Genomic DNA, 15,448 nt, shown 5'->3' on the forward strand with positions numbered 1-15,448 from the left:
TTCTCCTGCGGACTCATTTGGGAATCTGACAGAGCCTACAGGCTTGTTTTCAAAAATATATTTTTAAATATATAAAATAAAATACATAGGATTACAAAGAAAACTAATTAAATTGAAATCATTATCAAAATATCTATAAAAAGGGGGCCAACCTCATGGCCAAGTGGTTAAAGTTCTGCACGCTTCACTTCAGCGGTCTGGGTTCACAGGTTCAGATCCCAGGTGTAGACCTACTCCACTCATCAGCCATGCTGTGGAGGCATCCCACATGTAAAGTAGAGGAAGATTGGCACAGATGTTAGCTCAGGCCTAATCTTCTGCAAGCAAAAAAAAGAGGAGGGTTGCCAGTGGATGTTAACTCAGGCCTAGTCTTCCTCACCAAAAAAAACCTATGGAAAAAAACCAAATTCTGATATGCTACTACCTCTTTTTAAATGCGTTAAATAACAAAATCTAGCAACAAGTCATTACACTACTGTAATTTGAATCTTGGTGGACATGAACAATATTTTGATATCCATAGTAATTTGAAGTAATATATTCTGCTATGTTACTATGATTTGTCACCTAAGCTTATAATGAAAGAAAATAATAAAATTTAATTAGGTTGGTGAATATAAAAATTGTAATTTTTTTCTCCATTCCAGTGAGTGGACCCCTGACTTTTATCCACAAGTTCTCTCAAGAGGCCCATCGACTTCAATTGAAACCCTTGGAAACATCCTCATTTTGCAGATGAGGAAACTAAGTCCCATAGAAGTGAAATAACTTCAATAAAATCATACAACAGAGGATTAGGTTAATCCTTGCAGGGGTAACCTCAGACCTTAACTCAGCCTTTTTCTCTGAAGCTTTCATCTAGAAATTCGTAGTTATGGTCTGTTGTCACTGATTCATGGCATAATCTGGAGCAAATTCTTTATTCTTATTGTGCCTCAGATTCTACCTATATAAAATGTAAATGACTTAAAATAAACATAAGGATAATAATAACAACTTAGATTTATATTGCTCTTTTTCCTTTACAATAGTTTTCACTTTCACATGCATTATCCTACTTAATTTTCCCCATTTTATGGATAAGGAAATTAAAACTCTAAGATGTTGAATATCATATGTAAGGTCAAACAGCTAGGAAAGGGAAAACCAATATAAGAAACCATACCACTGGACTCCAAAGGATGTTCCCTTTATCATGACGCCTTTCATGTCATAAATAAACCAAAACTCTGAGTTCTTTAGTTAAGTATGTGTTGTGATATCATAAATCTAAATAAACACAAATGAGTTGTCATTAGGCTCAGATGAGCCAAATACTTATATCCTAATTTGTCAAGATAAAGTGATGAATGAACAGAACTATAAAAGAGAGCTTTTCTAGACAAGTTCTCCATTTTTACTGTAAGAAGTGAAAAGAGAAAGAAATAGAGTTTAAAAGTCTGAGATTGTAGAGTTGACTTAATATTGTTTAAATCAAACCTTTCTTTCCTTGTGTTTCTGGGTGGGCTAAAGAGGCAAGTAATCTGAGTAAATGCCAATGAAGTCCTTTTTCTCTATCCTCTTAAGTTTTATTTTATGAGTAAATGGTATTCAATGAAGTTTGTTCTTTTAGAGACAGATTATTCTTAAATAGGGTTAATAAAGTAGAAAAGTTAAAATCAAAAGGGCTGTGATGCATCAAAAATCTCTATCATCTCTGTCATTCTAGTGACCTGACGATAGAGATTTAGAACATCCTGTTCTCTTAGAAAATAAGGAATCTTCTTAACCTGACCTGAAACCTTTGGTATAGAATAACCTTTATTGGACTCCAAATGTCACTATTTGATTAACTTTAAGTAGTATTAATAGTAATATGTTTTCCAAATTCTTAAGATCATTCTGTAGGATACCCAGATATTTCTCAGCTATAATCCACATACTTTTCATATTATATCTCTTAATATTAGCAAGCCCAAATAAGTAAAAATCATTGTTAAGATAGTACAGGAATGGCCATGATCATACTTATACTATAAAAAATAAATTTTAATCTGAGATTGAAAAAAACTATAATTACTACAAAATAAACAAACAGATTTAGCAAATATTTACTCTGTACAAAGCACTGTATTTGACATGGTAGGAAATATAAAGAGAATTAAAATGATGGTCCTTTCCCTCAAAGAGCCTGCAGTATCTTTGACGACCCACACCAATAATTGGAATATGAATACCTATGGTAACTCTTACAGGAGAAGTTCAGATAAGAGGCTTTAAGAATTTAACTAAACCTAAAACTAGATTGTGGTATTGGTGCTTCAACCATATAAACTTATTAAAAGTCATCAAACTGTATACTTAAAATGAGTGAATTTTATAGTAGGTAAATTGTATCTCAACAAGGCTGTTAAAAGAGTTTAGGGAAAGAAGGAATTATTTCTGATTGAGGGACTTGGGAATATTTTTTCCAGCTGGTACAATTTAAGCTGGATCTTAAAGGACGAATAGTGTTTGGATCAGAAAATGAGCCACAGGGTATTCCAGAGAAAGGAAATAGCTTGTCTAAGGTCTAAAAGCTTAAAAATACAAGGAATATGCTAGAAGAGCTAGATCAGACTTTGTTCCATGCCTTTGATTATATGGCTTGCATTTCTACCAGTGCATGTGGCCATATGGCTACGAAGCTTCCAGAAACTTTTGGTCAATTCCCATTGAAAAACATAGAACTGTATGTGGATTTTTTTTTCTTTCTTTGGGTCAAAAACAAGAATTTCCCTCCATTTTGAGCTCATGAGGAAGTTACAGTGAGGAGGATGTATAATTACAGAGTCATTTCACAACTGTCAGTGGCCCCACTGATCATAACTACTTGTTTCCACCCTGATACCTTAAAATCGCTGATACATGTGTTATTTCCATTAAGCCCCATAATAGTCTTTATTTTCCCCATGAGGAAACAGATTAAAGGAGCGCCCAGAGCCAAAAATATTAAAGACATGCTAAAGGGAAGGTCAAGATATTCTGGCATATAAAAAGGGAGAAAAAATGGTAATATAATAAATGATCTTTGAAGAATTAAAAATCTGCTAACTAAATTGCATGCCACACATGAATCAAAATTCATATCATACAAAAAATAGATGAAGTTAACTACTATCATCAGTAATAAGAAAGCAAAGTTGAAATTTTTCTAATGAGCTGATATGACCATATTATTGACAGGAAAAGCCCATGTTAAGTTTTATTGACAGTAGAGAAAAGTATATAGGAAACTTAGTAACAATTTCTAAATAGGTAGTCTTTTTTGTTGTTTGCTTTTTAAAATGTAAAAATATTTAAATTTAAATTAGGTCTTTCCAAACCATTGCCATAGAATATCTCAGATTATGTAAGTAAGAAGATATACAGAAGCTTAATTTCTAATTTAAAATGTGACTGCTGGCCAGTAAAAGCATGCTAAAAATGGAAAGAGTGAGCTTACTTAATGTCTATCAAAGGGGATTACTTCTTTTTTCTTGAGTTTGACCCCGTCTGACCAACTGCTCATTTTTCACTATGAGCCATATTGTATAGATTTATTCCAAGTATTTACAGAGAAAAAGAATACAAATTAGCCTGGTGAGCAGCAAAATAGAGGCAGTTTTTATGAAACTTGAGTGGTATTAACCTGTAGTCAGATGTAATTTCCATTTTAATATTTTTACATCTTTATATTGTTATGAACCTATTGTTAACATGGGTTTTATTTTATTTGTTTCTCTCCTCCCTCACTTCTGTGAGATGCAGAAGGGAAAGGATGTTTGTTATTCACATATTTGTACCCCTACTAACTGGTGTTATACATCTGGCTTCCACTGGAGAGCCCCTGACATCGCAGGGAACGGTGATCAAAATTCCACACACTAGCTTCAAGCTGGGGGCTCGTAGCTACTGCAGCATTGAGGGGGTCTTTTCCTGGCTTCTTTAAAATAAGCATGGTGATGGGATGGTTTAAGGGACGAACACCTCTCAAATCACATGACCACTGCTGCGCTTCCGTGTGTCCTGCTTTCTTCATAACAGCTTGGCACGACATTCTTTCCCTGTATCTCAGTGGGCTTGTGTGTGTACACGTGGGATAGGGGTTGGGGAGGGGGATTATCAGTGGATGGTTATACATTATGCATGCATCTTTCAGTGTTAGAGTGATGTGCCTTCCCTTATGTGTCACAGATTATGGTCACAGATTAAATCTTCTGCGTTCCTAAGAAATTGGGCTGTCTCTTATTGGTGTGAGATTCATGTGTTTTGATGTTTACACCCTCAATTGTTCTTTATGTTATTAAACATAAGTTGAAATGTTTTCCCATAAGAGTTAGCTTTTCATGTTGGGCTGAAAAAGTCTTCATTTCTGTGTAGCAATTCGTGTTATTATAACCTATGGCTTTCAATTGTACCTCCCATAATGAAGAGCTGACTTTAAACACTGTGCTATTCTTGTTATGACCTAAGCATAAGGTAAGTCACTTCTCTAACTGTATCTAAAGATTGTGGTTGTTTGTTAAAATTTTCTCAGCTTTGTTTAAAGCATTTCACGTTTTTTCTTACCATTTATTACGTGCTCTCCCCTCCTTTTGTTTTCTGTTTCATGGCTTAAGATTTCTTAATGGACAATGTGATCTTCAGCAAAAATTATATTATATGTGTAAACACATGTTGAAATGAATTAAATGAATTATTTGATGTCTGAAAGCAGTCTTGATTAGTAAATGAATACCTATATTTTCACTAAGTCTCTTGTGTTTTTCATTTCTTCCTTTGACTTTAATGTAATATACTGTTTCTACACATTATTTTAGTTTTTATGCCACTTGAAAGGGGAATTGTCAACACCATAAAATCACGTTAGTTGTAGTAAAATAACGTAATCCAATAGAATAAAGTAAAAGACAACCTGATAACCATACCTTTCATTTTTAATCTCTGACAGATTTGGTATTAGGCCAAAATCTCGGTTTTATTTCGTTTTTCAGACTGTCTTTTTTTTCCCATTGAGTAAAAAGACAGGGTAAGATAAAGAAAAAAGAGCAACAAACCATAAACTTTGAGATAGACCTGTGTTACTTTCTTTATAGTCCATATGTGTTCAAACAAGAATAATATTTGTTTCTCAACTTTATTCTTTCAAGTAAATCCCATTGTGAGTTAGGTAAAATCTTCATATTGGGATTTTAAAAAATTAAGTAAATATTATAAAGATGACCAGTTTAATGATGCAAGAGAAAGGGGCATCTACTACAAGCGTAAATATTTTTTAAATGTTTAAATTATTTTCCTTAATTTTTTTTATATATACTCGAGATCACTAAAGTAAAGAAGTTCATGTAATCATTGATTTTAAAAGTGATTTCTCTCAAATCTGGATCAAATAACCAATGGTAATGTAAATGAGAAAACATTGGTTATACTGCTGTTGGCAATTCATTAACCTAGGTATTCAGATTTAGGGAATTGAATTGTTTTCATCATCCAGATTTCTCTTCTGAAACTGTTTGAAACATATAGTTCTAAACTGAGGTGCCACAAAGCAAGACTTGGATTTCTTTATTAAAATTCATGCTATGAATGAAGTTTTTGTTAATTTTTCAAGCCACCTGAGGAAGGGAGAGGGTGGTGTTTTATTGTTTTCGTTTGGTTTGGTTTTTTTGGTTAAGCCAGCTAGTTCTTCACCGCTGTTTCCATTTAGACATATAAATCTGTTGCAACATTTGATGAGACAAGTTGAACTACTCATCTGAACTGCTCTGTTCACTGTAAATCTCTTGTTTCTATCTATACACTAGCTCCACTCTAGATTGGAAGGGCTTAAAGATGAACTCTGGAGGAATAGAGGCTACGACTTAAGAGTAACTATTACTGATCAAAGGAGCTGCTTTCCATTCGCAAACGTTGCTTTGCGCTATGGGTTTGGGCTCCTTCTGTTCCTACATCTTGTTGAAGACTTTCTTGACTTCCATTTGACTTCTTTGAACTCTGTTTTTGTCTTTCAACATTTTCCCCTTTCTTTTCCTTCTCTCTCCCAGATTTTTCTCTCACTCTTTTAGCTTTCTCTTGTGTTCTTTGAGTCACTTTTTAAAACGTATTCTCTCTTTTATTAAGCTTGTCTATTAATTTGTCTATTAGTGTTTGTTTCTTTTCTCCTTTAAGGTTATAGTGGTATAGTTACACTTATTTTCATTCCATGGTATGCCAACTTGCTTGTTTATTTTGCAGCAAGTGCATTAGTCATTCTTACGCTCTTGGTATGAATTTTGAATAAGAAATAGCAGAACATTTTGCATTTACATATTGTCCCTTCTATAAGCCCATACTTTCTTTTTTATTGTCTAGATTTGCTGCCTCAAACCTCTCTCTCTTTTTCTTTTCCTCACTCTCGTGTCTTCCTCCCTGTTTTGTTTTCTTTAAATAGTCATTAATTTCTTTCTCATTTGGTCCGGAATTGTTCTTTAATAAAACCTCCGAGTAAAAGAATATAAGAATATCTCTTTCAGATTAGCTTCTTCATTCTTAGTGTATTTAAAACTAATTAAACAATCTGGGCCAAAAGAGAATAACTTTAGCATCTGAAATTATTTTTCCCTTTTTTTTTCTTTTTTTGGTGTGTGTGTGTGTGTGTTTTTCTTATGTGTATGTTTGTGATTTTTTTATTGTTGTTTCTTTAAACATTAACAATTGTTTTTTTCAGGGAAGGACAACCATAACCCACCCTAAGTTTGCAACATTCCTTTCATAAGTTGTTTCATTACAATAGTAGATTGTGTTAAGCGATAGAAATTAATTTGTTGTCTATAGATCCATTTGGGGCAAGCTGCTGGGGAGTGGGAAGAAGAGGTGTGGAGTTTAAATACAGTTTCCTCTGAAATTGATGAGTGTTAATGCCATCCAACATGGCCCTTGAATTCACCAGTTTTGTAACATTTCAAAGAAGTTCTACTTTGACCCAAAATATTTGAATAAATAACAAAGGTCATTAGAATCACACATAAATATTGTATATGAAGATTTCTCTATCTTCCTTTCGTTAGCATATATAACTAAAATTACTACAATGCAATATTTCCTTACAACTTTATTACTTGAATTGCATTATTATTCTTGTCAAGAGACATGCACCATGCCTTAAGATTAAGAGTCTGTATTCACAACTGAAAATGTGGTAACTTGAATTTTTTTCCGCATACTAATTTCAGATACACATCAATAAAAAATTGCCTTTGGTTTTACCTCTATCCCATTTATAGTACTGTACCCCTAATTTTTTCCAGAAGTCATTTCTTTCTTTAAAGTAAGGAAAGAATAAATTAAAAATATAGAGAACAAATTCAACATGTTTTTACTAACATGTTATGATAGAGATATACAAAGCCTTTGCTCCTAGACCTCAGGAGCTTGCCCATTAAATATGAATACATATCTGGCTATCCATGTTATAAGCCCTAAGTTACTGACTTTATGCTCTCTCTGCAGGTCCAGTCCAGGTGCAGCAGCAAGGAGAACATTCTCAGAGCCAGTAAGTTTGTCATCATTTCAGATAGACTACTGAATTAGAGCTTGTGGTTCAACAGGAAAGAGCACTAAAAATGACATTTTGGTGTAAGAATGAGAAAGAGGAATGGGGAAAGTTGATATCAAGAATATGAATATTAGGGCTTTCACCTTCTTAAAATATTAGTATCAATATAGTAATGAACATTTCCCTTATTCCAATTGTTTTTGCAAGCTGAGAGCAGAACTTGGATAGCACTCCTAGCTAGGGTGGTAATGAGCTCTTCTATGACCCTAAGATGAGAACCCTCTTTAATTGCCCCACTGCCAAAAGTTTTTGAAAAGAGACTAACTGAAAATAATAATAATATAAATCCACTAAAGGAATCTAACTAAAAATAAATAAGTGACTCCTAAGAGGGTACATCATAATCATTTTGTGAATATTAGTTCCTGAAAGATCTCATCTTCACAGGCAGCATGTTTTAGAATATAGTGCCCTGAACCAAGGATGAAGAAAACTTAATTTTATTTTTTTTGTTTGATAACTAATAACCTTATCTTGGTAGTCATTTATCTTTCGGTATTATTCATTTTCCTATCTTATAAAAAGGAACTAAAAATAGTTTACCTGTATCCTTGAAACGATGTGACATTGAAGGTTGTGGCTTAAAAGCTTTGGGATTCTAAGAGAAAAATGCTGTGTAAGTGCTAATTATTTTAATATTGTTCTATGTCGCTTAATATTAATGATATCTTCCTATCTTCTTCCTGATCTTTATCAAGAGAAGTAGTACACATGGACCATACTGAAATGGGTCTATTGGATACTTACACCACTGGCAGTGTTAGTAAATGGGATGATTTATATTTCCAGTAGGATGTCTGTATTATTTAACAATCAAAAAAGTAACTGGAGAATGTCAAATTGGTAAAAGTTCGTGTTTTATTTTATGTTCTTTAATGTAAAATTTTCCCATTTGGTATTGTGACTATGTTCCCTTCGCTTGAAACCCTTGAGATGAGAGACAAGCATACTGCACTTCTTTGCCCAGGACCTTTATATTATAGTTATATAAAACAAAATGCATACAGGCATGTTTAATTTGTATAGTTTTGTGAGTTTCTACAACATCTGACAAACGTGAGTCTGAGGGAGGCTTTTCAATTATAAGACATGTAAGGTCCTATAATCCCTTACTAAGACCTATGGTTGAGAAACCTGAGAGTCAGGGGAATGAAGATTAAATATTCACTAAAATAAAACAATAGAGATAAATGAACTTTAAAAATGAAATTTTTTGACGATTACTGTATGATTTCCATTTATTGTTGATCCTGAGATGATGATGGATCATTAACAGTAATTAGGGTAATTAGGAACAAAAATAATTTCTTACTGAGAAGAGATCTCTTTGAACCCTTTTTCACCTCTGTCATGAATCTTTGTGTTGTTTGGACTGTCTTTTGTTTCAGTTATGCTCTCACTGGCTTGTTGGCTAGTAATCACTTTGGATGGACATCATTATGGTCCAGGTTTTCTGATCAAGTTTTCTTAGGATGAATTAGTCATGTAGGTAGTCCATATAGCCACTTAGATCTGTGTAGAAAGCCCATCCAACATCATAGCCTCATAGTTCTGTGACTTCTGTAGGTTTAAGGTCTTTCCTCTCAACACCAATTTAGTAACTCATACTCGTACCCATAGCCACACCCAGGAGTCTTTCATCACCATGAGCTGTTCTACCTCTGAACTTCTTAACTTCAATATCTCATTGCTTATTTAGTCTGCTTTTATCTCTCTTTTTTGCTTCCTTTGCCATGTACTACTCTATGGCAGTCATATAGACCCTATTAGCAGTTCCCCATTCTCTCAATTCTGTGTCCTGCCTCTATTCCTTTGGACCCTTTCCTCTGCTGCATAAAATATCCATTCCCCTGTTTTCCTAGAAAACTCTTACTTATCCTTCAAGACTCAGTTCAAGTGTGATCTCCTCTGTGACACCTCCTCTTAGTTCCCCCCCCCAGGCAGGGTGACTAATCATTCTTGTATACCCCTACTACTACTTCTACTTTAATCATTTTTCATTTATTTACTGAATTAACTGTCCTCAAGGAAAACATTTCCAGAATGTTTTGAAAGCTGTAATCAACTTCTTTTCCAGCATATATTAAAATGTGTCAAAACAAAACATCAATGGGGGGCCCATCCAGTGGCATAATTGTTAAGTTCGTGCAGTCTGCTTTGGCAGTCCAGCGTTTGCAAGTTCAGATCCTAGGCGCAGACCTAGCACCACTCGTCAAGCCACATTGTAGTAGCATCCCACATAAAATAGAGGAAGATGGACATGGATTTAGCTCAGGGACAGTTTTCCTCAAGCAAAAAGAAGAAGATTGGCAACAGATGTTAGTTCATGACCAATCTTCCTCACCAAAATACCCCACAAAAACAAAAAGCAGTGGATCCTAGAGAAAGGAGAAGAGTTAGAACTTAATAGAGCTTATCTAGAATTGGTAACTTTGTCCAAATAAGAGGTAACTCTCCTTTGGCTCCTCAAAAATATTATCAAAACAACCTGTTGATAATAAAACTGAGCTTATTCTCACCATATGGTAAGGAAGAATGCCACTTCAACAAAGTCTTGTGTCAGAGTCAGAGTCAGAGTCTAAGAAAGGAAAGAGCAAACTCAGGATATTTATGAGATTTTGAACTTTGATTTAAAGCAGATCTTTTAATGTGGGGGCTTGATTAGAATTAAATAAGGATCATGATACAATCATTTAGGAATCATAGACACAGCAAGGCAAGGGGTTCTGAGAGTCTTGGTATATAAACTTTCTTTTGATACTTTCTATTTAAGAAGTTTCTGGAATGAACAATAAAGTTATTTACAACTTTTATCTTCCAGGGAAAAGTTTTCTGGAATAGTAAAGTTATGGTGAAAATGACAGTAGAATAGTAATGTTATACTAATGAAGACAGTAAGCTGTGTAGTTACAGATGGTTTCAGGTATCAGGGTTCCCTTTGTGGAGTCTTCAGCCTGAACTTAAAGATAGACCATTAGCATCTAAAAATGTGATCACTTGATCGATCCAGACCTTCACCCCTACTTAAGGAATCATAATAGTATAACAACTATCTAGAGAAGTTGTTTCAACCTTCCTAAGTGTCAAGTTTTTCTGTGTTTGTTGTTGTTGGATGATCATTTATTGAACAATTTTATACGACTTTGGCTGTATAGTAGCATTTAGGACTGTGGAGATCACACATCTGAACCCTGCAACAAGAATGTGAGAAGGATTATGATCAGAGTTTGCAGTCCTTTTCTCAGCCAGGAGCCAAGAGTGTCCAAAATTAAGCCAAGAACAACTATATGCCACCAAACTGGACAACCTAGAAGAAATGGAAAAATTCTTAGAAGCATACAACCTACTAAGACTGAATCAGGGAGAAATAGAAAATCTGAACAGACCAATTACTAATAAGGAGATTGAATCAGTAATCAAAAATCTTCCAATGAAAAAAAGCTAGGACCAGATCGTTTCACTGGTAAATTTTACCAAATATTTGATGAAGAATTAAAACCTGTCCTTCTCAGATTCTTCCAAAAAATTGAAGAGGAGAGAACACTCCCAAACTCATTTTACAAGGACAGCATTACCCTGATACAAAAGCCAGAAAAGGATGCTACAAGAAAGGACACTATCAAGGGCCAATATCCTTGATGAGTGTAGATGAAAAATTCTCAAAAATGTACTAGTAAACTGAATTCAGCAACACATTAAAAGGATCATTCACCATGATCAAATGGAATTTATCCCTGGGATGCAAGGATGTTTCAATATATGCAAATAAATAAATGTGATGCATCACATTAATAGAATGAAAGAAAAAATCATATGATCATCTCAATAGACACAGAACAAGCATTTGACACTCCGCTTCGGCGGCCCAGGGTCTCACCAGTTCGGATCCTGGGCACGGACATGGTACCACTCATCAAGCCATGCTGAGGCGACATCCCGCATGCCACAACTAGAAGGACCCACAACTAAAAATATACAGTTATGTACTGGGGGGTTTTGGGGAGAAAAAGGAAAAATAAAATCTTTAGGAAAAAAAAGACAAGAGATAACAAATGGTAGTGAGGATGTGGAAAAGATCCACTGTTGGTGGGATTCTAAATTGATATAGCCACTATGGAAAACAGTATGGAGGTTCCTTAAAAATAGAACTGCCGTATGATCCAGCAGTTCTACTACTGGGAATATATCCAAAGGAAACAAAAACACTACGTTGAAGAGATATCTGCACTTTCTTGTTCATAGAAGCATTATTTAGAATAGCCAAGACATGGAAAGAACCTAAGTGTCCGTTGACGGATGAATGAATAAAGAAGTTGTGATATACAACATGGTGGAATATTATTCAGCCATTACAAAGAAGAAAATCCTGCCATTTACAGCAACATGGATGGACCTTGAGGGCATTATGTTAAGTGAAGTTAGTCAGACAGAGGAAGATAAATCTTGTGTGATCTCACTTTTATGTAGAATCAAAAACAACTAAAGTCTTAGAAAAAGAGATCAGATTTGTAGTGACCAGAGGCAAGGGGTGTGGCATGGGGCAACTGGATGAAGGTAGTCAAAAGGTACAAACTTTCTGGTATAAAATAACTAAGTACTGGAGATGTGATGTACAACATGATGACAATAGTTAACACTGCTGTATGGTATATATTTGAAAGTAAAGAAAATAAATCCTAAGAGTACTTGTCACAAGGAAAAAGAAATTTTTTTTTGCATCTGTGTGAGGTGATGGATGTTAACTAAACTTACTGTGGTAAGTATTTCACAGTATATGAAAGTGAAGTTATGCTGTACACCTTAAACTCAACCAGTGCTCTATGTCAATTATATCTTAGTAAAACTGGGGGAAAAAATGAAAACAAAATTAACCCAGGAGAATAGATCTCATTCTCAATCTGAGGAACATTCAGAATAAGATATATGGTTATTAGCCAAATTACCTAATTTTCTGACTTTTTTGTTTGCTTCCTGGATCTTTTTAGTAGTGCACAGTGATCTAAGAGAAGTCTACAGGCATGTAAGAGCAGTATTCTCACCCAAAAGCAGCTCAAGTTATACCTTGACAGGCTAACATTGTATCTAAAGTGGTTGAGTCACTGCCATTATAATTTCATTAAACTTTCAAGTGAGGAGTCCTTTAGCCTTGGTGGCATTATCTAACTTGCCTCCTATTCTCTGAATCATGGCATATAGCAACTCCCTACTTTCTGGGCCTCTTGTAAAGCTCAAAGTAAAGAAGTTTAATTAAGGAAGTAAGAAATCCAGAGTTTTCCTTGAGCAATTAGCATTTTGATTCTTAAATCAAGGCTCACTTTTCCTACTTTTTAAAAAATTAAATAATCTATCCTTTTTTCTTTTTGAGAAAGATTACCCCTGAGTTAACAGACGCCACCAATCTTCCTCTTTTTGCTGAGGAAGATTGGCCCTGAGCTAACATCCATGCCCATCTTCCTCTATTTTATATGAGGGATGCCTTCCACAGCATGGCTTGACAAACGGTGCGTAGGTCCGTGCCCAGCATCCTTGGGCCACCAAAGCAGAGCACTTGAACTTAACCACTAGGCCACTAGGCCAACTCCCTATCTTTTTTTTCTTAGAAAAGAAACTGATGGGCTAAAATGGACTCTGGATGATGTTATCAAGATAATAAGTTCCTGTCCAGTTTGCAGGTAGTAGCCAGCGGGCTTTTGTACCACAAATCCAATGCCAATCACTGGGGGACATCCAATGATGTATTTTTGGCCAAAATACCCCTGTGTGCTTATCACATGTTGTAGCATTTGGAGCCACTCGTCAAAAATAATTTGGTACCAAACAATAAAATTTGAAGTATTGAGATCAGTTAGTAGATCTAAAACAGAAGAGAAATAATGTATCTTACTTGTAGGATGTATGAAACTGGGACAGCCTCCAAATAATACATCACTGTGTCCTAGTTCTCTTACAAGTTCTATTTCTGTTAAAGTTTGGTTACAAAAGCTAGTTCCCACCAAAAAAAATCCCTGAGTATTATTTTGATGGAGACAGGAACTTTCTCTTCTAAATATGACCTAAGAGGGGGTTTAGAATTTTCATCACATTTCATGGCCTACTATGTAGTTTGTCATCTGAAAAGTCACATAATAGTTGAGTCCAGTTACCCAGGAAACCAATGGATTCATTACAAAGACATAGAAACAAAGGAATCTGGGTGGCTACCAAAGAAAAATGTGTGCAAAACCCGTTTGGTTATATGCCTTAGCTAGTTCACAAGTAAATAATAGACAGATATTAGACGCATACTAATGAACGATTAAGGATGTAAAGAGCAATATTAAGAATATGGCAATATAGATAACAGTTCAAAGAAGCCTTAAACCAGAGGGAAAAGAGAGGAAAATAACAGCAAAAGTAAGGAACAAAAGAGTGCAGTTTAAGGGGGGCAATCAGCCATCTTGTTCTATGGATCTTGGCTAGAAGCTCTCTGCATCTCATATAGTCAAAGGTCTTAAGAGGAAGATGTCTCTTTCAGAGGATTCTCTGCTTCTAGAAGCTTCCTAAAAACTCCTCAGCTTAAGATCTTCCATAAATTAAGGAATGGATTATGCCTCTTTGAGAGCCATGAATCCGAGGATCAAACCTTTGGAGTTATCCTGCTGTGCTCATTGTTAACAGTTCTTGATAAGGTCCTTTCCAGTGGGGTTCCAGAGCTGTTTTTCTCTGATGTCATCTCCAAAAGACCATGTCTTTGGGTTTTAGGTCATGCAGGGGTTATTTGGAAGGGTGTTGAGGAAATGCTGCTCATACCTTATAAGATTTAGTATATAGCATGAATAATCCCTTGCAATATTTAGCCATGTCTGCATGCAGTAGTGTGGAATTTAGAATCAAAGGTGATATTCCTAGATGTGTGGACTGGCCAGTTACTAATTCGTGTGATAGAGTTGATGAACCCCAGAAGGATTTTATCTCATTGGCGTTAAAAACAATCCTTTAGGCCATGGAAGTTCAAGGTCCCTAAGAGTTGAGCTAATTTGATTTTCAGAACTATGTTTGTTCTGTCTACCTTTCCTAAAGTTTGAGGGTAAGATTAACAGTGAAGTTTCTTAGTAAGTGGCAAGGCTTTATAAAACTCTTTAGTAATAGGCCCAGTAAAATGGATGCCTCCATCACTAGAGAGATGTCAGAATTCCCTGAGTTGGGAACATGAAACCAAGAAAATTTTGCTATTGTTAGAGTTGTAGCTCTCAGTCAAGGAAAGGCTTCAAACCATCCCAAGTTTAAGCAGACAATGACCAACACGTACTCAAAACCCACTGCAGAGAGTAGTTTTATGAAATCCGTTTGGAGGTCTTAAAGAGGGCTCTGAGGTTTGAGCTCTTCTCCATGTCCCACCTCAATAGTTTGACCAGGATTATGTTGGTGACAGATGAAATATGGTAAAGCTTTCCCACCAATTATGTACAGTGGCAAATTTGTTTTTCCACTGATAGGTAATTTCATGTAAAATTTTTACAAGATTGCTTTCTGAGGTTTCAGTTCTACTAAATAGCCAATAGTACAGTTTACATCTATATTTCTCCTGGTACCTCTTTTCCAACTCTGGAGCTACTTCCTGGCATTCTATAATAGAGGCTTTGAACTCTATTTTGCTTTTAAACCAAAGACTTGGTCCCTTGGGATATTCTATGGGCCATAATCTTAGTGAGGGCTGTCTGTCTGCCATGATGATCAGTCAAGGCATTTCCTTTAGCCTCCATAGGATCTCCTTTTGTCTGAGCTCCTGTTTTTATAAAGCAACATCCTCAGGAAGGATTAGAGCACTTAAAAGTGATATAAATTACTAACAATTCTTAGTTGAGCTTCCTGCTG

General features: G+C 35.3%; 1 protein-coding gene across 50 annotated transcripts in view; it reads left to right on the top strand.

Annotated features, from left to right (window-relative positions):
• GPHN (gephyrin) overlaps positions 1-15,448 on the top strand; it is a 562,862-nt gene that overhangs the window by 403,116 nt on the left and 144,298 nt on the right. For 46 of the 50 annotated variants that reach the window (XM_023627936.2, XM_023627927.2, XM_070249606.1 and 43 more), the window contains one exon: positions 7,489-7,531. In XM_023627936.2, coding sequence (XP_023483704.1) covers positions 7,489-7,531 — 43 coding nt within the window. Of the gene's footprint in view, positions 1-5,804; positions 5,868-7,488; positions 7,532-15,448 lie in introns of all 50 variants that reach the window. The other 4 variants (XM_070249602.1, XM_070249603.1, XM_070249612.1 and 1 more) reach the window with 1 other exon arrangement.

This window comes from Equus caballus, chromosome 24 (assembly GCF_041296265.1).
Source record: "Equus caballus isolate H_3958 breed thoroughbred chromosome 24, TB-T2T, whole genome shotgun sequence".
Lineage (NCBI taxonomy): Eukaryota > Metazoa > Chordata > Mammalia > Perissodactyla > Equidae > Equus > Equus caballus.